Below are 27,700 nucleotides of genomic sequence, written 5' to 3'. Positions count from 1 at the left end.
ACACGATTGTATTCGTGTCTTCAGGTAAGATTGAATGTAACTAATTAATATAATTCATTCGTATAATTTTAATACTTGCAAGAAGAACGGACTCATTATGCTGTTTACAAATGTGTCTCATTAAAAGACAAATACTCAATAGTTCTATCAGATGTCTTATTTAAAATATACTTGATTGCTTAATATAAAATATACTTAATTAGAATGAATAAATTGATGGTACAGAAAAAAATAAAACCTTCGTAAAAAAGGAGAGATTTGAACCCTAGTCGACAGGGTAGAAATTTGGCACTTCACCGCCGCGCTATCTTAGCACTCTATAATTGTCTCCACCAAAACAGTATTTATTGTAAGAATGAAATTTTACATCACAGTGGAAACTGCCGTTTATGGTCAGACATACGATACAAATTATTAAGAAATTCCTTTTGTTTCTTTCGGAGTGTTTGTACAACCGTATACTGGGGTTGTTAATCAATTAGAAAAGTAAGAAACGAGTGCGAAGCGAAAGAGCAGCGATCTCGCGTATCGCATTGCGAAGTGTCTCGGCAGCGCGCACCGTAAATCAGCTATCCCGGCAATTACATTAGAGAAGGAAGTAGAAAAATAGAAGGCAAGAGCAGGCATCGAGCAACGGTTACCGCAGCCGGGCGAAAAGGGTGATTAGCAGGCGAGCGTTGGGTAGGTTCGCGAGAAGAGCGTCGGACAGGAGGTGCAGTTTGGCAGCCCTCCCGATTCCGTATTCTGCAGTGATGCGCCACATCCCAGCAGCGGTGCGTCGCCTCGTGCCGTTGTTATTGTTGTGTTCGGAACGGTGCAGCCAACGAGAGGGAGCGCGCTTAATTCCCGTCCCCGTTCAACCGACGGAGACAACCGGACATTTTTGTTTGGGGTTACAACGCGCATGTGACGTACGGGTACACTCTAACCCCCTCTCTCGGTCTCTCTTTCTGTCCTCTCTAGAGCTCGACACAAGTCCGATGCTAGAACACAAGTTCCCTCTCAGTGGCCCGTGAACCGCGACCGGAGCAACACGCGCTCTTGTTGTCGCTCGATCGATCATTGTTTCGCCAGACACGCGATTACGCCTCCTCTTTCTACCTATTATACGCTTCTCTTCTCTCTCCGTACCTGTCTTCGTGGAACGCTCGCCGCTTCCGCCATGGACAACGCTTCCGGTCCTTCCTTCGACGAGTCTCGAACGTCCTACGTGTCGAGTGATCAGTGACTCGTGTTACTCGATCGTGCCGCACACTTTTTCCGCCCTCTACAAACTTATATAATGGACAATTTGTGCTATTAATATTTCACTTTTCGATACAAGGTTATTTCGAGCGGTATAAAGGTTAGAAGTAAGGGTGCTCGGAGTAACGGTAAGGGTTGTGACAGTGAACAGCGTGTGGTATAGCTGGGTACCCGGGTATTTTCCCTATTCGGAGGATCGTAATTGTTTCTTCGTAACGTAATGCAAATTACTATGCATGCTCTACGATTTATTCGAGTTTCTCCAGCATAATAAAGAAGTAGTTCTTTAATAAAGTAAGATAAGGAAGTTAACCGCGTTCGATATTCTTTTGTTATTGCAATTGTTTAACTCGAATTCTTTCAACACTTGCTACAGCGTCACGAATTCGATTAATTACGAAAACGGAAGCAGAAGAAACCTTTAGAAACTCAAATCTACGTTACACGGCAACAAATTACCATAATAGACATAACTGAAATAATAAGCGAAGAGTAAATAACGTGTCCAACCACGGATATCGCTTTTCACCGTAACAGTGAACGCGTTAACGAATCAAGGGGTGATCGCGGACGAATTATACGGAGTACGGGAACTGTAAAGCGTGTCGTTAAATTAAAAAACGAATCCTTAATGAATACAGCGCTTGGTATTATCATACGGCGTAGCAGGTATGACTTTACCGTGGCAGTCATCGCGTTAACGCTCGGTTAATGAAGTTACGATAATGACAGAGGGATTCCGCGTTCGTCGCGTTCGAGGCGCGAGGTTGAACACGCGACCGGTGTAATAACGAGAGAATCGATGTCCGCCACCCTCGTCGATACCAAAGCACTTTTCCCTGCTAATTCATTCGTTTGTTCGTCGAATGTACCGTGCATTACCTACCGCTCGGTTAATTACTCGCTTACGCCTGGTCATCGCTTTCAACCGTTTAACAATCTTTGTAGTTCGTTTTTATATTCACCGACATCTATGTATCGCAATCTTATTCTTTTCATCTTTCGTGTTGGGAGATATTTTGAATTATAATTTTGATAAATTATAAGATTCGTTTTGTGGTAAATTTTGTCGATCTGGAAAGGAGCGCGAAGTCCTCGTGATTGCGACACGAGTCTCGAATGAATCCGTTCGAAGCGGCACAATTAGCGCCGTTCGTAATCGGCGATACTAATTAGCAGGTAAACGGCGCGGAAAAAAATCAAGGGTTTCTTTCGTGTCGGTAATTAATCGGTCCCGACACTCTCGACTTCGCAGCCAATTAGCGGAGTGGCTCGATTCGACCGAACAAACTCTTTCGCGCGTTTCAATCGCTTTTCTTTCACGAATTTTAAACGTGTCGCCACTCGACACTGTCCCATTATTCCTTTTCTGCGAACGTACACAGAGCGTATCGTAACGAGTGGAATCCGATTCGCTGGCAAAAAGAAGAGACGCGATCATTTTTCTTCGACTTCGATTCTAGAGGATCTATAGGATAAATAGGCCCTGTTACGAGAAAAGTAGAAGAGCAAACGACGAACGTTAGCGAGATCGAGAACGCATTACGAAACCATCGTTGCGCGTCGATTCAATTTGCCTGTAAGGCTCGATTACCCCGATACAAAAAAGAAGGATACGTCCCACGTAGAAGAAAAAGAACGCGAAGATAAATGACTGTTAATCGACGACGATGACATCACGGACGGTTGCTCTTGAAAATTACCTCGGAACGTAGATTCGCCTGGTTGGCCGTGTTCGCCATTTCCTTTCTCTCGGTCTGTCCACACGGCTTTTAATCCCTCGATTTAACCGGGGAGGCTCGCGAATATCGTCGCTGAAAGAGAGGTAAAAGGCTGCATTGTCGATCGTATTCGGCCGGTATCAGTTTCCATTCGGCGTGCCGGTCGGAGGATGAGTCCGGCCCTTTTTCAATTAAGCTTTGATCACAGAGTCGAGATAAAACGCGTCGAGAGCCCCGGCGAACATCGGTCGATCCGGGCAGGAGGGGCAACAGAGGGCAGCAGGAGGGCAGGAAAAGCACCAACCACTTTCCTAGTCGAACGCGTTAAACGAACAAAAAGGAACGCCGGTTTAGCGTGATCACCTTTTGACAACGTGTACCTTTCACCGTGTATCCGCTTATTATACGTCGACGAACCGAGATCCGTCGATTGTTTGCGATTGAACGAACAGGAAACCTGATTCGATGACCTTTCGATCTCTGTCTTCTCTCTGGTTTCGACTTAAGCCTTCGAAATTAGGTTCGCTGCTCTTTAGATCTACCTCGAACATTTTTCATATTTTCTTCTTGCCGATATTTTTCACGACCCCCTAAGAAATTCCCCGCGATTCTTTAAGGCTCAAGAGAAATTCGGGTAGGTTGTATACTCGAAGAATAAGGGGATGATCGATAAGGAGGTAAAAAGTAGAGAAGATGGCGAGTTTAACAGGATATATCTTCCCGGTTCGGGGCCGTCTCCTATTTTAACCGACATATAAATTACGACTGGTGAGTCGACCGAGTGTTCGTCTTTTTGCCGGTGCTTTCGAACTTTTCGTCGTCCGCGAACGTTGGAGAGAGACAGGCCAGGGTCCGGAGGGAGCAGCAACGAAAGGGAAGACACGTGGAAAGCGACGTGCAAAGCAACAAAACGATAAGAGAGAAATCGAGCGAGTCAGAGGGTGAGCGACGACGAGAAACACGGCGTCGAGGGTGTTCTCCGAGCTTGGATCGACTGTTTTCACTCGGTGGATATTTTTAAGCCCCGTTTGGAACGACCGATTTCCAGGAGGAAGAAGGCTTTCTCTACCGGTCCGAGAAAGACGGAACGAGATGCACGGTCACGGATAATCGAGAAAGAAAAGGCTGCGTCCCATCTTCTTCGTTTGTTCGCTCTGGGGACACGCTTGTTTCGGACTAATTGAGCCCGGGAAAAACGCGTCACTTATTTTTCTTACCGTTCCCTGCTTCGTTACTTCACTGATTTCCATGCCTCTCCTGCATGCTACTCCCTCGGTTTATTAGCTTTTATATAGTGTTTCTCTACGAAGTCCTTCACCGGCTTAGCTAGGGTTACTCCCCACAAAATGTGAACTCGATGAACCTGACGCGTCTCGTATTAGGAACTCGAAATTTTCAATTATTCCTGAAGAAGGAAATTTGCGCCCTTTGAACGAAAGAGTTTATGGATGACGAGACTTCGATTTTCAAATCGTCACGGGATGCGCGAACATACTTTTCCCGTTTAATTTCCCGCGAGACGTAAGCAGCCAGCTCGATTCAATTTTTCCGCCTAGTACACGCGTCGCTTTAATAAACACCGTTTGGTCCGTTGTAGCAGGTTTTTAATTTTCGTTAAAAATCGTCTCGACGATCTCTCGACCCTTCTCGATGTTTGAACGAACCGCTGGTTAATTGGCGAGCGAGCGATAGATCGTAGTTCAGGTCAAAGCGGAGCCTCTTCTTCGGTCGTGGCTCATTTAATTACCGAAACGCCAACTCGACAGGGTGCTCCGCAAACACGTAAATACGCTCGTCGATCTTTCGTTTATTTACGAACCGACTACCGTGTACTTTACGTTCATCGACGACGGGGCTCGCTAATTTCTAACGCTTTGACTTGTTCCTACGATCAAATTATTCTACACGAATCGAGAATAAAATTAAGTTTAATCGCTACCACCCGCAGATTGGCGACAAGTAAAAACTGCAAGGAACGATCGTAACGCGTAAAGAGGTTACCGAGCGTTTGATCGATAAAGTGTTTAAGTGATAAAGTGTTGAACCGATTTTTGATTAATCGTTCGGATCGTGTTTCGGTAAAACGAACACGTGGCGTGGATTCGATTTCGCTTCCGTTCGCGTCGACACAGGATGGCCAAGAGTCGATTTCTTTCGAAGGAAAGAGCGATAGGCGAGTGAACAAGTGCGATCGAGAGAAGCTGTGGAGAGAAACTGTGACAAATGGTTCAACCCGTGCAAACGGAGAACAACAACTCCGCCTTGGACATGGAGTCGTTCGAGGAGATGCTTCGCAAGGTAACTCTTCCCTCTAATTTTAAACCCGATAGGAAATAAATCTTGCAGCTTACCTATAATTAACCCTTTTTCTACTCGTTCGCATCTTTAAGAAGTAAACTGTTATCTAAACGATAGCCCCGGAGCGCTGTTTACCCGCAAAGGGAGTAAATTATTAAACTTCTCCGCGGTTAATCGATACGTTAGTTAACGATGACCATTTTCGTCGTTGCACAGCAGTATAGTATTAATTCCTATAACGATTAAAGAGCAAAAATGTTTGGACAAACGCGTTATTATGATCCACGTGCCATTCACTCGATTTATCATGGTCATTTAACGGGTTAAAGCAAGAATCACATTACGTTCTACGAAGCAGGCCCAAAGACGTACGAATACGAGGAGGGGAAAAGGTTTTTTAACTGCTACTTCCTGTAATGTATTCCGTCAGGCATCGCTGAATGGACCACTTAGCGAGCATCCCGCACACGCGTGCCCTCTCTAAAGAGCTGCCCTCTCGCCATAAGCGCTTTACCGTCGGTCTAAAGTCGAAAGCCTATTCCTCCGACCACCTACAGGATGCTTCAAACAACTCCTACACAGAGAACGTTGTAAATTCTTCCTGCTGAAACCACTCTTTCCTCCGCTTCACTTTCCTTTTCAAAATCTGCGCCATTAAAGATCAAGTGTTCTACGTTTAACCCTTTCGATCGTTACATCTCAGAAATAGCTGCAAATCGCGAAACGTTTATGGAAAAATTTATGCCTTTCTCGATACGTAACTTTTTATTTCGTTTCATGGAGAATTGTGTCTTTGTCTTAGCTTTTTATTAAGAAGAGAAAGATATATTAACCCCTTCCCGTGCTTTGACGAGTCTCACTCGTGACGCACTCACAACTCAAATGTGATAAACCTTACTCAAATTTTGAATACTCTTCAACTTGAAGTTTAGATCCAACTATAATTTGCGTTGTCAAGGATCCCTGAATATAAAATACTTAGAACATATTCATTTTCTTTGTTCGTTTTAATGTTATAGTCCCGAATGGTTAGTCTTGACTGACGCACCTCATAAATAAATGGCACGGGAAGGGGTTAAGGTAGTCGCCGAGGTGCATCATCAGGTATAATCGTTTTGTTTTGGAATTATAGGAAACAACGTGGTTTATGAAAATCGTGCGTTGCAAGAGTTTTGAAGCAACCCGTAAATGTACGCGGTACTCTCCCCTTTAGGCTTTCTAATAACGCGTTAATGGTCAATTCAGCAGAAAATAGCAATCCCCTTGCTCATCGACTATCGAGGACACTTCTACCGCGTTTTTTTCACGCGACCCGCTATAACTCCACCCTCTCGCGAAAAGAACATCGCTCTTCGAATGTCGCTGAAAACGACGCCGTGGTAAGGGGAGCAGACCTTCGACAAGTTGCCTCTCTTTCTCCGCGTTTCTAAGGGTCCATTGGATGTGGACAAATAAGCAGGAACTACCCTTTTCAAATTATTCAGGAAGAGAGTTCTTTATCGCCGACTCTTTCATCCGTTCGTGACATAAAACATCTTAAGAAAACGTTAAACGTCGAAATTTTAGAGCATACATTCATCGTTGAAGATTGACGTCCACGCGATACCGCGGGACATGTTCTTGACTCGTCGTTGCAGCACGCAACAGCTGTTCGAGTTGGCTGGCGTTACGTTTTGAATCATCGCCGATTTTACGTAACAATTGCGGTAAAACTGTACACGTTTTACTCTTTAGCATAAAAAAACCTTTCCTTCCTCTCCCTTTTAAGCGCTTTTTCCTGCCTCGACTCTCTCTTTCTGGTAACTTTGTCCGATACGGGAGAAAAAATAAAGGGAAAAGCTCGATTCTCGCGTAGCCGCGGTAATGCAGCTTTAATGCAGAGCTCGCGAAGGGAAAGTTGTGTCATTTCCCTTTGACGATTTTCCACGTCAAACGACCGCGCTGATTTCCACGTTGGGGTATTAGCTTTTTACTCGCCATCGACTGTCTCCGCGCGTTGCATTTTCTGCTTTTTAAGTAAAACGGGGAAAGAGAAGAGATTGTAACGCGATAGATTCTCGAAACTTTTGCGCTCGCCGCGATAAAACCTCGATCGCTTTTTCCGCGATAAATTCAATCCGTTTCTTTCTCGCTTTCCTCTTTTCCTCGATACCATCCGTGGTTTTTCAATCGATGGCGAAAGGAAAATCAAAACGTTACGTGTGATGAGAGTCTCTCGGAAAATGTGCACGAAACATGGTTCGACTTTATAGCTTTTTCTGTACACATGAAAATCGCGAACAAGTAGTATTATTATTGAAAAAAAGAAATAAAATAAGATCATACATTGTAACACTAAATTACATTTTCAACAAAGTGTTCGTTCATCTGCATCGACTTAAAAATGTGCACGAAACATGGTTCGACTTTATAACTTTTTCTGTACACATGAAAATCGCAGACAAGTAGTATTATTATCGAAAGGAAGAAATAAAATAAGATCATACATTGTAACATTAAATTACGTTTTCAACAAAGTGTTCGTTCATCTGTATCGACTTAAAAATGTGCACGAAACATGGTTCGACTTTATAACTTTTTCTGTGCGCGACATGAAAATCGCAGACAAGTAGTATTATTATCGAAAGGAAGAAATAAAATAAGATCATACATTGTAACATTAAATTACGTTTTCAACAAAGTGTTCGTTCATCTGTATCGACTTAAAAATGTGCACGAAACATGGTTCGACTTTATAGCTTTTTCTGTACACATGAAAATCGCAGACAAGTAGTATTATTATCGAAAGAAAGAAATAAAATAAGATCATACATTGTAACACTGAATTACATTTTCAACAAAGTGTTCGTTCATCTGCATCGACTTAAAAATGTGCACGAAACATGGTTCGACTTTATAGCTTTTTCTGTACACATGAAAATCGCGAACAAGTAGTATTATTATTGAAAAAAAGAAATAAAATAAGATCATACATTGCAACACTGAATTACATTTTCAACAAAGTGTTCGTTCATCTGGATCGACTTAAAAATGTGCACGAAACATGGTTCGACTTTATAACTTTTTCTGTGCGCGACATGAAAATCGCAGACAAGTAGTATTATTATCGAAAGGAAGAAATAAAATAAGATCATACATTGTAACATTAAATTACGTTTTCAACAAAGTGTTCGTTCATCTGTATCGACTTAAAAATGTGCACGAAACATGGTTCGACTTTATAGCTTTTTCTGTACACATGAAAATCGCAGACAAGTAGTATTATTATCGAAAGAAAGAAATAAAATAAGATCATACATTGTAACACTGAATTACATTTTCAACAAAGTGTTCGTTCATCTGCATCGACTTAAAAATGTGCACGAAACATGGTTCGACTTTATAGCTTTTTCTGTACACATGAAAATCGCGAACAAGTAGTATTATTATTGAAAAAAAGAAATAAAATAAGATCATACATTGCAACACTGAATTACATTTTCAACAAAGTGTTCGTTCATCTGGATCGACTTAAAAATGTGCACGAAACATGGTTCGACTTTATAACTTTTTCTGTGCGCGACATGAAAATCGCAGACAAGTAGTATTATTATTGAAAGAAAGAAATAAAATAAGATCATACATTGTAACACTGAATTACATTTTCAACAAAGTGTTCGTTCATCTGCATCGACTTAAAAATGTGCACGAAACATGGTTCGACTTTATAGCTTTTTCTGTACACATGAAAATCGCAGACAAGTAGTATTATTATCGAAAGGAAGAAATAAAATAAGATCATACATTGTAACACTGAATTACGTTTTCAACAAAGTGTTCGTTCATCTGAATCGATTTAAAAATGTGCACGAAACATGGTTCGACTTTATAACTTTTTCTGTGCGCGACATGAAAATCGCAGACAAGTAGTATTATTATTGAAAGAAAGAAATAAAATAAGATCATACATTGTAACACTGAATTACATTTTCAACAAAGTGTTCGTTCATCTGAATCGATTTAAAAATATGCACGAAACATGGTTCGACTTTATAACTTTTTCTGTACACATGAAAATCGCAGACAAGTAGTATTATTAACGAAAGAAAGAAATAAAATAAGATCATACATTGTAACACTGAATTACATTTTCAACAAAGTGTTCGTTCATCTGCATCGACTTAAAAATGTGCACGAAACATGGTTCGACTTTATAACTTTTTCTGTACACATGAAAATCGCAGACAAGTAGTATTATTATCGAAAGAAAGAAATAAAATAAGATCATACATTGTAACACTAAATTACGTTTTCAACAAAGTGTTCGTTCATCTGCATCGACTTAAAAATAGTGATATTATTGCAGCATCGATTTGAATTGTTCGTAAAGTCAGTGGTTTGAAAAGAAAACATTAGAGGGTAAATTATTTGGACGAAAGGCTTTTCCAGCGTTAATTATTCCCCGCGGGCGATTTTTCCCTCCTTCGGAACACGAGACGATGAATTCAGCGCGTATCGAAGCAATGAAACAGAAGAGGCCCACTCTGGCCAAACAAACGCCAATTAAAATGAAAATAGCCACGAAGGAGAGCTCGCGAAATAAAGCACGGCCGGTCGAGAGAAAGGATCGTTTATAATTTCGTCGAGCTTTTCCGCGGCCATCGAGCATGAATGTTTCATGAGCGAAGCTGAAAACGTTCGAATCAGACACAGCTGCCGCTAAGAAAAAGACCAACGCGTCTCGCGAGCGTGCAGGTGAAAAATACTGTAACGAGCGGGAAAATTATTGTTTCGATTCCATCGAGAAGACGGCGTTAATTAAAAACGTTTGTACGCTCGTGTAAATTTGCGATGCGAACCGACGTTGCTAATTGAAAACCTCTCCTCCGGCTGTAAATTGGAAATTCGAAAATTAGTAAATCGCGGAACGAAACAAAGTAATCTCTTTGGCGAATTCGAGCAACGTCGGAACGACTACCGGACGATGTTTGACAAATCGGACACAGTGGCTGGACTCGGTCTCGGTTTCCTGTCCACGGCGTATTTATAATTTATGCATGGAATGCATAATCCAGTCGGCTGGAGGATTTGCATAGGCGCGTAAAGCTGACGGATCGTGTTGGCCTTCGTGAAATAATGCTTAAATAACGTGCATCTGCATTATGCGTATTCATACATAATTCAACCAAAAACTTTCCTCTAGCATTTAATCTCTTTCAGCTTTTGTCGTGGATCGAATATTCTCCGAACGCGATTACCTTTCTCGTTCGCGACGCGTAATAACGAACATACATATTGAAGCAGTTCGATATGGCGTTTCAAATTCCGTGGAAATTACATATGTATTAGATGATTAACAAACGACCGTTCGCAAATAAAGGCCGAACATCCCCGAAATTTCTCAAATTTCGTACATAACCCGTCGCGTTATCAAATTTAATATACAACGGTTAATTTTATCGCGCAGCTAAAATTACTAAACTGTAAAGTTATCTCCGTTAAAAGCTCGCGAAATACCCCAGCTGGATAGTTGATAAAATTCGCTCATCACCGGGTAGCTGTCGAGGCCCTCGAAAGTTGGAAAAGCTCGTCCGCCGGTTCCATACCGCGCGTTAAATATTGGAAACTGAAGGAAAACGTTTACGTTGTCGGTTAATCGTGTCCGTTACCGCGTTACTTGGCCGCAAAATTGATTTCCACGTTCGACGCAAGAGCTCGAAGTTTCGAAGCAACGAATAAATGGCTAACTAACGAGAGAGAAGGGCTTCGTACAAGTTGGAGAACGTCGAGCAAACACGATTCCCCGTTGCTGCCAAACATTCGTTCGCGTCATAGACGAGCTTACCGACTCCGTGTAGACACGACCGACCTAACGAATCGTGTTGCTCGAATTCGAATATCAAGCAGTTCGAGAAACGGAAACAAATATCCTTCGTTCGAGCAAACACGGAGAAATCGCAGTTCGCTTTGTCTTACGGTGCTCGTTGCCGAAAGCGCACCCCCCGTCTTTCTTTACGCTTAACGCTTAACTGGAAGTACGTGGATCTTTCAGACCCGAGACATTTATAGATTACGAGGCTCTTTTAAGGGAGAGGGTCGATGACCTTACGGAATATTTTTAGAGGAGTTAATGAAGGGATATTACGCCCTGTGCTTTCTTTTCTTGGAATTTTTTCGATCCGAAGGGGTTGCATAGTCCCCTTCGAACATACACCTCTTTCGCGCGTTAAGTACCGTCCGTTCTTCGATCGACAGTTTATTAATACTTACCGAAAAGTAGTTTGCTAATGACGTCGTCCCAGCGTGATAGAAATTGATGGATTCCATTTCCGCGAAGTGACTCGGAGACGAAAAACTCGGGCAGCGACATTATCGGCGAGAACTTTCCGACCTAATATTTTCGCGGCACCCCGGGGCGTTAATGATTCCCGGATCAGAAGCGATGGCGGGAAACTGTAAGAGAAAGAGTAGAAGGAAAAATAGGATGTAATAGCGTAGCGGCGAGTATAAGCCACCCTACTCTATCCGTATCTATTTTCTGCTTCCGAGAGGAGTTATCGGACTGGATGAGCCTTTGCTTAGGGGCTCGAGAGTCGCTGGTAGAGGCACGCTTTTATTATATTGATGGCATCAAGACCTCTCCTCGGGAAAGCCTCTGAAATATTTTCACGATTTTCCGACAAAGCGCTCCAACGTTTCGCGCCAAAGTGCTCGCGAATAGTCTCATTTTTAACGGAACACGAGGAAGGTGGTGTGTTCGTCCGTGAACGTTTTCTGAACAGGGGTGCGCAACCCCGATCATTCTCCGACAAACTTTCATCCTACTTTTCATTTTTTCTTTTCATCCACACTCCCAGGATAAAACTTATGGATTGCCCAGAGAAACAATTTCGAAAGCGTCACGCTCGGGGAATAACTCAAATTTCTTCGCATTTTTACTGTTAACTGCTCTACGAGTTGCAAAAACTTATTGTAGTAGAACAGATTTTTTTTATTTCTTACAAATAATTGCACGATAAAGATAAGTATTAAAAGTGCTGTTTCATCGATTTAAAGTTCACGGATTATATTTTGAAATATGGATATTTTACAGAAGACGTATCTGCAATCATTCCGTTGCCCCTCTATGCGAATATCGATCGGTCGCGACAGTTTCGTCACCGGTAGAACGATAAGGCTCGTTACTTAGCCTCGATAAGGACAGATCGAAGGTCCTGCACCCTTATTTCGATGCTCCCTGATCTGCTTTCACGCTTTTCCCCTTCGATCCATTTTTATGTGTCCAACGCGGTTCCATCTTAATCCGTCAAGAAGAGCGACAACGTCTCCGAACGCGACACGCTTTCTAATTCAATGTTGCTAGAACGGACCGTCCGAGTCGATTATACTCAACCGTGAAAATCACGAGCGACCTCCAGGTTTTTCGACAAAAACCTCGGTACAAAAATTAAATAAGATGTCAGAGATTTTGTGCAGAAATTAAAAGAGCGACTTTCTTTCTTTTTCTGCACAGCCATTAAGACTTGAATGTATTTCGATGAAAAACGAAAGCTTCCTTTGTCAAATATAAATCGGAGGAAATTAATTTACCGATGAACTGTATTCGAATGCATATCTGGGTCAGCGGTGACGCACGATAGCAGCTATGCAGCAAAACAATGGCGAAAAATAGGACGTCAGAAGAATCAGATGCAAAGTGTATTTGTAGCGCAGGAAGGGGGTGTCGTTGGAATCGGTGGAATTTTACGGGCACTATTCCGGCGATCGCGCACTCCAATTAATCCAAGCTCCATCGGGAACGCGGCACAATTAGCCGCTTATCTGCCGGCGAAAATTTCAAGGGCCACTTTAACGCCAGTCTCTGTTGGTCCTTTTCGAGCGCGCTCGAGAGACCAGGTCGTGAGCTCAATTAGGACCAACAGCCACTCCAATTTCCCTCGTCCTCGATCTCGCGTGCTTTTCCTACGATTCGACCACCCCCTGCTTTCGCCCTAATACCACTGATAGACTGTCGTTTTTTAGCCGCGGTATCTCGCAAGAAAAACACTGATGCGACTCCGTGTACTTGGCCGCAAAAAGCCGCTTATGCCGGCGTTGTTCGCCGCGCGGAGACGCCAGGTCAGAAAGGGCTCGGAAAAAGCTTCCGAAACCGGCCGGGGAGATCCCTTCGACCGTTTCCGCTCCCTCGACGATGGAAAGCCGCGGATTTCCCTGCAGGGATAAACGGTAAAGTCGAAAGGCATGTTTTTCCCGGTTTTCGTCCGTCTCCATCGAGAAAATCCCTCGGCTGACGAGAGCGGGATTCACGGTGATGCGTGAGTTAAACACTCGGGGTTGCAGCGCCGGGGACAGCTTTATTTCGCTATCTAGAAAAACCATCGCGGGGATGCAGATTCCTTGCGGCGGAATAAGCCCTTCGGCGTTTTACGATAATTGCTTCTCTTTCTTTTCACCCTAGAAAACGAAAGAACGTACAATCGAACGGTATTATCGAAGGGTATTAACCAGCGCGGAATGCTCGATGGTCCGGAAAAGCAGCGCACGATTATACAGGCTTATTAAATCGGTCGAGAAGGGTTGTTCTCGCGTGTATTTTGATGCGGCGCGCCACGAGGGCTCGCGCGAAAAAAGAAGCCCTCTCGAAAGGGTTAGGGACTTTGAAGAGCGAAGGGCAGCCGTTTGGCCGTTTGAAGAACGTATAACGAGAGGTAAGCTCTCTTAGTGTCGGTGCAGGCCGGCGTAACATCAGCCGGGGAAACGGAGAAAGTGCCTGGGCAGGTTGCTAACCAGTCGGTATGCGGTCGAATGGACAGGTGCTGCTGACCTTGAAACCTCTGCACACCTTCCGCATTGGTGAACAGGTAGACCGCGTGGCTGCACCTGTAGGCACCCAGCGTTCAAAAATAATACAAATTATCGCGGTTCGTCGCCTTTCACCCGCTCCCCTATCGACACCCCCGAAAACTATTATTAGATACCATTCTCGCTCTTCGTTCGCGCGCGATCGATAGATCTATTCTTACCCTCCGTATCTTTGATCAACCATCGATCGAGAGGGGATAAAAGCCTTATCGCTTTCGTGTCGAATCGATTGCTCTCCTTATCGTCCCCTCGAATTCGTTTCGATAGAATTTCGCAGCCTCTCTTAATTTATTAGAATTAGTGTAACAAGAAAAACTTTTCTTTGGTTTCTTTGCCAACGCCTGTAACGCCTTCATGCTTTACCATATTCGCCCTTTAAGACAGGAGCGACTTTTTCTTTACGATTTCGTGCGAACGAAAGCAACGACCGCAGAGAAATCTCGTGCGAAAAAATCGCTCCATAATCGGTCTCTTATATTTTCTCTCACGAAACCGTATGCTGGATAATCGATCATCTCGAGTCGATAAGGCGGCCGTTATCTCGGCTCAGAATCGGGCATCTGGCGAGGAACGTCAGGCATCCAGGCTCAATTAAACGAAATTTAAGCAAACTGCTGGTTCCCTCCCGAGAAAAAATTGCGGAACGACAGGAATTTATGCGAGCCTCTTTCGCGAGAAGGTCTACTCGGATTTCGAGGGTCCGAAACGACGCTCGGCAAGAAACGAAACGATCTCGCCATCTACCCCTTGGTCGAGCTGCGTAAAAGGGCAATAAAACACACGAGACGCATCTGGGTTACGAGCTTTACAAGCCGGTACCTCGTTTCTTTATCTCGAGTCGGAGCCATCGCTCCGATCCTGAGCGATTTCTCCAGCAGTTTCGTTCTTTGACCTCGATACGGTACACCCCTTTACATCCTTCCACATTTGGATAACCTCATTGTCTTTCCTTTCTAACTCGATGAATATTATTATATATTTTCCTTTAGTCTGAATAAACGCCTATAAAAAGCAATAGATTCAACAATTTCCTCGGTGACTTGGGTATCATTTGCCACTTGATTAAATAATCACAAAACATTTTAAGAAAAACTTCTTAAACTTGTCAATAATCTGTCTATTATAATATAAAAAATTCACTGTTGCAATTTCTTAAACAATCACTCGGTGTCTATCACAAAAGTGTAATTGTTTTACGTTACAGAAACAGGCGATGCCATTTCCTCGTACATATTTAAAACAGTCACGCGCAGGAGTGTTGGCGTATTCGCTAAAAAATTACAGACGATTTATGAATATTCCAGGAATCGTTGCGGTTCTGTAGTCCTGCAGGAACGTTTAATTACTACCGCGCGATGGCGTTCTCGAAGTGCGAGGTTCGTTTAAAAAGACAAAAAGAGCAAGGAATTCCTAAGCGAGGGTAGAACGAATTATAGCTGCAAATTATCGTAAAACTTCTGTTCGGTGAATTGGGAGCGTAATTAAAAATTGCAAGCGTTAAGTGCGCGTACGTAAACGCGGACGATAGTGGGTCCCTGAAGACTGCACCCTCGTTTCCGATATCCTATCCGACACTGGAATTATGACGAAATTTTCGCGATAACCAAGTCCTTGTTAATTAGAATTTCCACAATTATGTCCGTGCTTAAACGTTGATAACGTTGCTCGAGTATACGCGTCGCGTAATTTACCTTCGATGACGGTGACACTTTAAAGAGGGTTGCTTTTCAACCCCCTCTAACGGCCAAGAGTTCAAATTCGGATGAAAATCGTTTCATGTACGAGGTTAAGAATACAGAAATTTCGAATTGTAAATTTCGGAAAAGATAAAAAGACAGGAGGGAATAGATGTATGAGGTACAATGGTTTCGAATGATAGCGCGATTGAAAGGAGAGACAAGCACGGCCCCTAATCGTGGCTCGATTTCAAAGAGCTGGTTGGATTTCCCAGGCTTCGATTCGATTCCCGGGTGTATTTATCTTTCCGCCTTGGTAACGAGGTTCCAAAATGCTTGGAGGTATTTCGAGGAATACGATTATGACACCGCAAGCAGGCCGCCTACGGAGCAGGTTGCTCGCGCGGCTGATTTTATCGGTACACGGGGAAACGCGTGTAAATATGCAGATAGCTACTTGCCAACTCGTGTACCCACGTTTAATGCAACCAACCGGAGTCGTAGCCGACCCCTAGAAAGCAAAACGTGCTACCGTGCTGGCCAAATAGAAGACAACATCTGCTTCTGTTACTCTCTTTACGATCTTTCGATAACGCGATCGTCCGTTAACTTAATATTACGTCCTTACACATCGAGGTATCGATTTTCGAACGCGCCACCGTTCGTTACCAAGGAATAATAACACTCTTTATCCGTCGATTTAACCCTTAAATGCATCGTTTTCGTTAAAGGGAGAGGATGAGACCTTATTACAATACATATTTTATTAGTAATCATACTAAAAGTATGTTGCACTTCTGCAAGTTCATATGTCACTACTCATGTGTGATATGATCACATCATACTATTCATATGTGATATACTTGTATGGTATGACACTATATATGACACTATTCATATGTGATATACTTGTATGATATGACACTATGTATATATGACACTATTCATATGTGATATACTTGTATGATATGACACTATATATGACACTATTCATATGTGATATATTTGTATGGTATGACACTATATATGACACTATTCATATGTGATATATTTGTATGGTATGACACTATATATGACACTATTCATATGTGATATATTTGTATGATATGACACTATATATGACACTATTCATATGTGATATACTTGTATGATATGACACTATATATGACACTATTCATATGTGATATACTTGTATGGTATGACACCATATATGACACTATTCATATGTGATATACTTGTATGGTATGACACTATATATGACACTGTTCATATTTGATATATTTGTATAGCACTTCCAACTACTTTAAACATTTATTTAATGGGACAATATTTAAATATTTTATTGAATCTTTTAAAACACGTCTTTTACAATTCAAGGATGGCAAAGGACTGGTAACAAATCAATTAAACATTAACGGCATTCATACATTCCCAACGATCATTCGTCTCCACTTGCCACACCTTCATTCACTCCATTCACACTTCAAGGAATTATAATAAACATATAACGGGTCTTACAAATAATGTTAAACCAATAAATGCCTACATTTGTATGGTATGATATATTTTGAAACAGTTGTTCATATTACAGCAGAGAAAAGCTCTAAAATACATGTTGCAATGCTACAACTTGACATTAGAAAACAGCTTAGACTTATCTCCAAATGTCCTTAAAATTGCTAGATTCTCAAATGTCACCCTGAAACGTCTTACATTTCCAAATTAGCAAGTGTCGAATGTATAAACTAATTAGAAGTAGCGAGTTTTGGATGGAATTTTTGTAAACGATCGAAAGAAGAGATTTCCGGGTGTCGAAAAAGCGATGTTGCAGTAGAAACAATTGCATGGGAGGGTGTCTCGCGTCCGAATGGAATTGCAATGGGAATTGGGCACGTAGGCGGTCGAGAGGCTGGGAAACGAGCGCGTACCATCGACCACGACGCAATAACAATAACGACGATCGTACTAACAATCGCGAGGACGACGATGACGGCGTTACCGCGTTGATAATAAAGTCTCGTCCACGGGACAATCGAAGCCCGGTAACAAGGGTAGGAGGTTGAATGCCTACGAGTCGATGGAACGAGCGCGAAACCTGTGATTTCGCCGCGCGGTTCTCGCGGCTCGTTTCCCGGTTTTTCGATAGCCCTCTTCGATCGCCTGGCAATTCGGACGATTTCAAGGTGCCTTCCACTTTCCACCAATTTCTCCGAGAATTCAAGAATTTACGCCGCGAAACAATTTCAGTTTCGTCGGACATCTTTCCGCGGTCAGATTTCGCTGAAAATTTCGACCGTAATTCGATTGATGCTCGGACGAAAATTTTTAAACGCTTTTGCGGCAGACAGGGTGTGCACGCGCACGCGTTATTTTTCCAACAATACCCGCAGGATTTAATTTTCATAGGAGGCACCGAAAGCGTCCTCGGTTAATTTGCGCAACGATCAACTCAATTTTTCGCTACGTCCCTCCTGTGCCGGTGAAAAGCGCCCAGTTGATGAAAACTGCATTATATATTTGCTTTATTCATTGTTGGGCGCGTGGTTGAATCGATTTATTTTGCATATCGAAAAGCTGCCACCGCTGCCCGATTCGCTGTATTTTATACACTAGTTTTTGCTCGTGGATGACCATCGAACACACCCTTTTTGCTCATTTCTAACACCGTTAACATCACCCCGGATATTTATCGATTCGTATAACCGTTAAAAATTACGTCCACTCTCTCATTACATAAAAAATATCGAATCCAAGCCTAACATCCAATTAGCTTTAACTTTTGCCAAAATCAGAGAAAGTGTTTGACAGAATATTCCTGTGAGGTATAAAGAAAATTGTTAGAATAATCCGACGGGAGTCTGTGCGCGAACGGCGGTCGAACAATACCGTCTGCGACGACAAAGAATATCGAAAGAAGAACAAGCGCGGAGGTGTCTCGCGAAAAGCAAACGGATCAATCGCGAAGAAAGTTGAAACCGCGAAGAAAAGGTTTTCTATCGGGGCGAAAAGGCTGAAGGTGACACGCAGACAAGGGTTGGATAAGGGTGGCTGGAGGGGCTCGAACGGGCAGGAGACGACGCGTTTAATAATATCCTCGAGGAGAGCCGGCGAACAAAGCTGCTGCCTCTGTGGCGAAGCTTTCGGAAACTCGTATACCTCCAGGGTAATTGTACGGATTGAAATATGCAGACTGCTCGTCTATGATACTCGTGGAACTTCGACGAGCAAGTTTGATGCGTACCATTTCATGCGACAAACATCGCAGACGAGCTCACTGTCTGATAATAATTAGATCTCTTGGGTATGGAAAGCAATTCTCGAGTATCAAGTATCCGCTTAAGATTCGCCGATGAAACTCTCCTTTGCTATCGAGGAAATAGTTTCAAATTATTTCCCGAAGCTTGTAAAATCGTTTCTAGTCACTGTTACTTCTTTCTGAGTTTATATAATTATTCCACTTTTTGTGGGAAAGTTTGTTCTACTGAGAGGAACTGTAATCCCCTTACCACATGATTTATTAACCAGAATCGTCACACTGTAAATTTTTTTTAACGATCAAATTCCTACATGATTAACAGGGTTTCCCATGAAATTTTTCCTCGTTCGACGGTTTTTAATTGTCAGTCCAATGTCTCTTGTTCTCGATCGGCGATGAAAAGGAGCGTCACCCTATTAAAATGTGAGTGACGTTTCATCATTTTTCGAAAATTATCAGGGAAATATGGTTATAAAATTCCGTGACGTCTTTCAGTGTTCGTCCTCGTAATTGACAGTTTCTAAAATTACTTCAAAATTACTCGTCGAGGAAAATCTTCCGTAATTAACTACCGAATAAATGGCCTTTTTTATGTGAACCTTACATTCTTCATTGGCCTACAATTCCATTAAAAGAAAAATAGCACATGTAAAAATTATAAAATCTTATAGTGTTATTTTTCTATATAAAATTGCATACGTCTTGGTACAAGTATGCCTCCAAAGAAAAAATGATAATTTATGAAGATGCCATCGAATTTCTCCAGGAAGATTACGCGTGAAATGATTAAAATCAAATTACGGAGCATGATGCGAGCGATCGCGTATCGCGTCTGAAATTTCGCGGTTGGTCGAACGGAAAAAGGTCAACCGGATTGGTTAATCGTGATCGGTCGTTAGGTTCCAATAATTGATCGATCCATTTCCATCGTTGATAGGAGAACGATGAATTATATCGTCGAGAGCGTGTGTCCTCTTTGGCATTGTCCGGCGACCGCGAATACAACGGGAGCCGCTAATGAAATTTGCATCGTCGGAAATTAATTCGCGAACAGGCTCGACCGTATCCTCCGCATGGAAAATTAAGTTATCGATTTTCACCTGCGCCGCCTGTCCCGTTTCGCGCTATTCATCATCATTTCCACGTGAAAATCGTAGAAAATGTTTTCACTCTGTTCGCTCGCAAATTTATTCGTTTCAATTAAATTTTAAACAGCTACGATTATCTCGTTTTTTTTATGTATTCTTTTTGCCTCTGTTTGCGGGAGTTTCGACAAACTTCTCGCGCGAATGTTAATTAAATTTTGCGCTTTTTATCCGGTGATATAATACGCCGAAGATAAAATTGTGGTTCGCACGTGATCTCGGGGGTACGGAAGAATAAAAAGCCAGGGATGAATGTTCTATCCGTATGTCCTTATGTATACGTAGTCTGCTTTCAGTGGTCCAATGAAGAGCTCGTAGATTAAGAGATTGAGGAAATAAAGAAAAGACGACGGAGATAAAGATCGTTGAAATTGAATGGGGTTGACTTGTTTCCACTGTTCCTTCGTTTCTTGGAAGAATAATTAATAGAAGCGTCTGAAGGTGGCCAGGAGGGTGAGGTCTAAGTAGCTTTCAGTGCGATCATTTCAACGATAATAACCATAATAATGGCAACGAGAGCGGGAAGAAATTTGGTGAAGAAGGGTTGAAGGAGCGAAGGTGTAACGCGCTACAACAGGTAGCTTCAAGGGGTCGCTTTTTAGGAGCTTCTCCGAAACACGGATTAAACGAAGAATAAATGTAATTCCCTTTACTCTCCTCCGAATCTGATTTCTTCAATTTTCTGACGGAAATTAAAGCTGAAACTTCGTTGAACGTACTTGGAGCAAAGTTCGCTAAACGAAGCGTTTCAAACTGCTTAAAATTTCAACTACATAGATATCATCGGGAAGGATTTTATTAACGTCGATGCGCGTTTTAACGTTCTAAAGTTGCATGGGAGAGGATTAAAAGCAATTTGATCGTCGGAAACGGTTACTTCCCTTCTCGGTCAACGAAATCTGCAAGTTTGAATCAAAGGTCGAATTAGATTTGAAAGTTGCTTCGTACATAAGTTACCTCTGCTGCAAAATATTAGCGATTTATTTTTTTCCCAACATTTTCTTCTTCTAAAATTCACTTCGCAATGACCAGAGTATCCTGTATAGGTATTCTCGTATCATTTCATCAAATAAATTGTCCGAAAAAGGAAAATTAATCAAGCGGAAGAGCAGGTTGGATCGGATACCGTCATTTATTAATGCAAACTCATCGATCTATCTCGAAAGCGGAAAGCAGCGACTCGACCGCGTTCATAAATCTTGGAGGAGAGATCCGAATCAGTTCCAGCCACGATATTAATTAATAACATTAACGACGAAAGTCTAAAGACTGCGATGTAGGTCAACGGTGTATCTCGTTGCTCGTAAGCATAACCACGTAATTTTCTTTCCGACCATTTCACCCTTTCTCTCTGGAGGGAAGCTACGAGACCGCCTTCCGTACCCTTTTCCGCTCGAAATAATTAATATACAAGGCACAGGAGAGAGACGATCCGGAGGCTGTGGGATTTCGGTCGAAGGCTCTTCGAGGGTCCAGCGAAAGCCATCAAGTGCTAATGTACTTCCGTAAAGAGCCGCAATAGCTCCGTAAAATTGATTAAAAATGTACGGTCCTGCTGGTCGTTTAGGAACGTTACGAGCACCTCGTGGAAATCGGTTTGATTCGCGTTAAGGATTACGTTAACGCTCGCACAAATTTTATTCGATTTAATAATTACGGAGTTGGATGTCCTTGAAAGTGCATCGGTGCAAGAGCGAAGTCTCAAGAATTTATCTGCCATGATACGAGATCGTGTACAATAAATTACTGCCTCGAAAATTTGTATCTCTTCGATATCTCTATAACACAAGAGGCTCTCCGTATATTACCGCTTCTAAACGAACTTAAGCCGATACAGTGTCGTAAAAATAGAGAGTGCCAGTACCGGAAATTGAATTCTGGCCTTCCCCGACTATCCTGCTTCCCCACGTTTCCTTTTATCGAGTCCGAAGCTCCCAAATCCCACAATACTTATCTTCCAAGAGAAACATTACTTTCTGTAATGACACCTTCCTGAAACGCTACTCTCGGATCGCGGATATCTTTGCCGGGAAAGAACACGGCAAGGATAGTTCGCGTGACGATTTTCCCGAAGGGAACGAATTAACTGGACACGGACAGGCGTGTATCGCGCTTTCTTTTTCGCTCACGCGACAGGATCGAGCTGCCATAAATTCACCGGCACAAAGAGAAACGAAACTCAAGAAGGCACGATGCTTTATGTTTCGCGTCACGCGACCCACCGATAACATTAACGAACCAATCCCTGCCCACCCCATCTCTCCGACAGTTTTCCACCCTTTCTCGAATGCCACAGATTAAAGTTATCGCCTTATACGCGGTGTTCCGAAATTCTCGCGTGTCACATTTGTCGGCGTAGCAGGCGAAATTTATGACCGGCGTTACGGAGCAAGACGCGGGCTTCTCGTGCACGAGAAACATCAAAACGCGGAATAAAATTTATTCGTACGACTTTGTTCCCGAGGAATCGTCTCGCGGGTCTGTCCGGTACACGCGCATTTATGTTAATTGTCTCGCTTTCTTTCTACCCCTTTGTCCGCGCTACCTGTTCATTTTCATCGAAGACCGCAGGTGGATGTTGCAGGGCCTCTAACTAACGCGTTCCCTCGTAGCCGCATAAAACGACCCGATAACGATCAACTTTTGCATCGCAAACAACCCCCGCGTTCTCATACACATGCATTATCGTCTCGCACAAGCCGGATCGTTTTTCCGCACGCGAGACACGGATCGTTCGCGCTGAATTTACGAGACGCGAATTTTCCAACTTTCGACGTTCCCGAATATCCGAAATATTCGTCCCCTAAAAACGTAGCGTCAACCATCAAAGTGGTCCATTTTCTGGAAGCATGCATCAATTGGCAGGAAACATTTAAAGCGGTGCTTGGAGCCGAGCTAACTAGTCGTTTGATCTTTCGCGAAACGAGCTTGTCGTTCGTTGAAAGATTCAGGAGAAACTCTTGGTCCGCCGGTTAGGTTATTCATGGTGTCGAGATATATTCACTGGAAGGGTGTGTTCGAGCGAGTAAAAGGGACGCGATGGTGGTGGTGGTCGTGGGGGGAGATGCACGATTTTCATAAGCCCTTATTGCCCGGCTGCTGTCATCGTTACCGAATCGCGGCAGAAAGGAACAGAGGAAGAAGAGGAGCTTAAGCACCGACGACAGTTTGAGAGATCCTTCTGGTATCCCGTTTGCGGCTAATGTACCCCTTCTTCGAGCCTCCAGACTTTCCAGTTCTTTCTTCGCGAACCGCGACTTCAACGTCACGGAAAATCCACGCCTATACCGCTCTCCCTTTCTTCTCCTCCTTTTTTCCTTCTTCCTTTTCATACGTTCCTCCCTTTTTTTCGCTCCCTCTCAACGCCAGATGCTGCTAACTGCACCCTCCTGATGAGATCCTTCTCTCCGCGCTGTCTGTTCAGCTTCTCTTTCACCCTGGACTCTCGTTTCTTTCCGCTCAGCCATCTTCATCGAGCAAAGGGATGAAATTCTCGCGCGACCAACCCTCTTCGAGATACGGACGATCGAACGTTTTCCTTAGACTTCTGCGCCTACTTTCCTCGCCTACTCGTGCTTATTTCTCTTTCGTGTCGTTTTGCGTTCGCTTTTTAGGATAATTAAGGGGGATCCTGCTTTAGGAGCCCTAAAAAGAGCGTCTTTTAGGGAATTTTTTTAGGACAGAAAAAAAAGGTGACCCTAGTGAACTTTTTAGATTATTTTACTACGTGTTTGAAGAAGAAAAAAAGAATTTTTGTACGGAAAAGTATTCAAACGCAGCCGATTTTTATGCACAGCTGTGCAACGCCTTTCAATTGCAGTCTCCAATCGGCGGGAAAGATGCAGTTCGTAATTTTCGTCTGAAATGAAAAAACCAAAGAGAATTCTAATTTTCATAGTCTTTTCTTCTATTTGAACTAAGAAAAACCAAAAAAATTGTGAAACTCTAAAATTTTCTCAGGTTTGAAGAAAATTTTCATATTTTGAAAAAAAAAATTGTTTCAACTTGCTAAAAAAGTTGTTTAAAAATATTTTTCGTGAATTTTTTTAGTTCAAATAGAAGGAAAGACTATGAAAATTAGAATTCTCTTTGGTTTTATAATTTCAGACGAAAATTACGAACTGCATCTTTCCCGCCGATTGGAGACTGCAATTGAAAGGCGTTGCACAGATGTGCATAAAAATCGTCTGCGTTTGAATACTTTTCTGTACAAAAATTCTTTTTTTCTTCTTCAAACGTAATAAAATAATCTAAAAAGTTCACTAGGGTCACCTTTTTTCTGTCCTAAAAAAATTCCCTAAAAAACGCTCTTTTTAGGGCTCCTAAAGCAGGATCCTCCCTTAAACTCGCCGGAACTCGTGGCGAGAATTTGCCGGCTATTCGCTACCTAAAATATTCGACCGATTGTTCTCGGTTGTCGATGTACAACGATAAACTTCGAGTTGCGTTAATATAAATTATATTAAAGTACCAACCAGGGATTAAACCGAGCGATTTTATTGAAACTTTGATATAACATCCAAGCTGAAGAAATATTTCACGTATGTTTTTTGCAGCGGTCTAGATTCATATTTGAAGAGCGAAAACTACCCCCGTAGGAATCGCCGATATTTGGTCGTCTATCGAAGTGTTCCTTCCAGAAACAAACGCACGACTCGAAATTCCAGCTATACGTAAATTTGTGTACCCGATGAAAATAACATTTTCGAGCTCACGCCGCGGCTCGCGACGTTCAACGAGTTAATAAAGTCCGAAAGTGAATTTTAAAGTAGAATTAGAATTTTTGAATAATAGTCGAGAGTGACTCGAGAAGGTATGTAATATCATGTACGCGATGATGAGGGTGCGGCGAACAACGGAATTTTAAGGGGAGCCGGCCAATAACACGCGAATTTTGCAAGTTTCGTAGGGTTAGGTGAAAAAACGACGGCGAAATAGAGGCGTGTCGTCCCGCGAGCTCGGTGATTAATTAAAACGGAGGTTAATATACGGGTCGAGGCTCGACTTTAAGAGCAATTCATATTGTCCCTCGGGTCAACCACGGAATACTTTTAAGCCGGTTCTCTACTGGAAAAAGTCAACGAGCCTGCCTGATTCTGGCCAGCTTAATGGGGCTACCTTGCTAATTCCGCGAACACTTAAATCACGGACCTCGCTGTACCGCGTATCGGACTTTCGCAATGAATTATCCATTATTTTTGCGAATACGCGAGAACCAGCTTTTTCCGGATGATGACTCTTTTGGGATCTTCCGAGAACAACGGAGTCGTTTCTTCGAACAAAAAACTGAAGCAAAATACTAAAGCCTGTGCTTAAAGCTTAACAAATTACGCTGCTTAAACGTTTTGTCGCTGTTGCTGCTACAAAATGACTCTTATCAGAACAAATGGTCGATCATTTCTTAACTTCGTCTTTCGACGTATGATCGATCTTTTCGAAAATATTCATGGAACGTTTATATCGTTTACATTAAAATTTAAGCTCAGGCGTCACCTCCTGCGTCGTCGATCAACTTCAAACTTTATATTTTTCGTAATCGATCGTTATTGTAACTCCAGTCAGTTTTTATCAACGTTATCGATGAAACCCGTACGCAGTAATTTTCATGAATCTTTAAATTCGATGCATTCTGTGATAGTTTCCCGTGATGAAAATTCGACTAACGACGTATGACCTATGCACGAAACTTGCCGATCAATTATAGACGAAATCATAAAGTTTAGAAAGTTGGCTGCCGCAGGCTCGCCATGCAGAAATCAATTCCCCGGAAGCAGGCATTTTCGTGTCTCCCACGGGATGACTGGAGAAAATACGAGCGTGTCAGTCCGTGACTCGCGCGTATCAATCTTTGAAGGATCAAGCGGACTTTGAGGAGCCGCTTAAGTCTGTGGTATCCATTAAACTCTCGTCGGTCGTGCATCTACGTGTTGCCCGTGGACTTAAGCAAGTTTGATGGAACTTTTCCTCTTTCGAAAGAAAATTAGATGACGCGGGAGAAGAACAGAGAGGCAGCCCCTCTAACTTGCGAATTCTCTGCTTCTCGTTTCGGCGCCTGCTGACGCCAGATTATGAATATTTCATATTTTTACGAAACATCCTCTGGCTGCCGTGTATCTTCCCACGCAGCGTGGCTTCCATTCCGATGGACGTTGGTCGCTCATTGTCTCTGGACAATGAGTGTTCACGAATGATCGATCCCGCGATGTTTGGCTGTCGAGATAACGCCTCAATGGGTCTTGATTTTCGGGCCAATGCAAGAATTCGGATTAAGGGACCTCTATTGGATGAATCTTCGAATCGTGTACAAGAACTATACGATTTTTACTTCTGTCATGTATGTGTATACATATCGGATGTATATTTTGAACAACGAATGTAGGTGTTAAGCTTTGGCATTCTTATAATTCGCAGCTGTTACACTTCGATATTTTATCAGATTTATATTCTCCTCAACCTAGATTGATTAATAATCGACCACAGCAGAGATCGAAAAGCTGTGAATCGTTTTTATTCGGAAACACTTAGTAAATCATGTTATTTTATGTTTACAGCTCTCGGAGCTCGAGCAGCGGGTCTTGGAAGCCGAGGGCCGAGCTGACGAGGCGGAGGACAAGGTGAGAATAAATTACTATCACTCCTTTTGTAATAGAATTCCCCTTCTTTCCTCGCATTTCTCGGCCAGTAATCAGGGAGTGGTCAAAGCGTCTAGAGTTAATCGAACCGTGATTAAAACGTTGCATGATTCGATGTAAATGATCGCCGGATGCCCGTGTCGTTAATGCTCGACAAACTGACCTGGAGACCTCCAGGGTAAATAATTCATTTAGCAAATAGCAACGATGCTCTTAGACCTCTTTAATCACTCCGGATTACCATACTGGGTAAATCGGAAACTAAACAGTATCTTCCAATAAGCATTTCCATCGTTCGTAAAAATAAACTCCTTTACAAAGTATGTCATCGAACAGGTCTTAGCATGAACTATTGGGTTGTCCGGGAAGTTCGTGCTGATTTTCGGTGATGGCATGAAAATTTATTTAGACAAATTTTTCGCCGAAGAACCTGAGACGTTCTGGAAAGAATTCTCAAGTTGCATGAAAGATGGAGAAAGGTTATAGAACAGAATGGCACCTATATAATTTAATAAATGTATACCAAATTTAAACGAGCTGCGTTTCAATTGTGTCTCAAAATCGGCACGAACTTTCCGGACAACCCAATACTTTCTTGCGAGCAGAGAATGGTAAAAAATTCCTTTTTACGAACGAAGTATATTTTTTCTGGTGCCTACTCAAAGGGTGAAAAGAGAAAAATAGGGGTCTATATTGACCCATCCCGAGCGAAAATGAACGTTAAAGTCGCGCGTCAAAATCGATACTGCGTTACCGACCAGAGGGAATCACCGTCCACACAGCTGCTAGCGAACAGCCTTTACTCTCCACCGAGTTCCTCATCGATTTTCTACCCCCGGCTTGCCGTTTCATTTTCTCTGACCTTTACCGACTGCTACTCCAGTTT

The 27,700-nt window shown here is 42.6% G+C and overlaps 1 protein-coding gene across 12 annotated transcripts in view; it reads left to right on the top strand.

Annotated features, from left to right (window-relative positions):
* The window catches only part of LOC100877340 (uncharacterized protein CG43867), a 97,079-nt gene that overhangs the window by 52,511 nt on the left and 16,868 nt on the right, over nt 1-27,700 (top strand). For 11 of the 12 annotated variants that reach the window (XR_001097053.2, XR_001097052.2, XM_012293632.2 and 8 more), the window contains one exon: nt 26,734-26,796. Coding sequence is in view for 9 of the 12 variants with exons in the window: in XM_012293632.2 (XP_012149022.2) it covers nt 26,734-26,796 (63 nt within the window). In the remaining 3 variants the exon portion in view is untranslated. Of the gene's footprint in view, nt 1-4,767; nt 5,265-26,733; nt 26,797-27,700 lie in introns of those variants that run through there. The other variant, XM_012293636.2, reaches the window with a different exon arrangement.

The sequence above is a fragment of the Megachile rotundata genome, chromosome 2 (assembly GCF_050947335.1).
Source record: "Megachile rotundata isolate GNS110a chromosome 2, iyMegRotu1, whole genome shotgun sequence".
NCBI classification, from domain to species: domain Eukaryota; kingdom Metazoa; phylum Arthropoda; class Insecta; order Hymenoptera; family Megachilidae; genus Megachile; species Megachile rotundata.
This window is presented reverse-complemented; position numbering and strand designations above follow the sequence as displayed.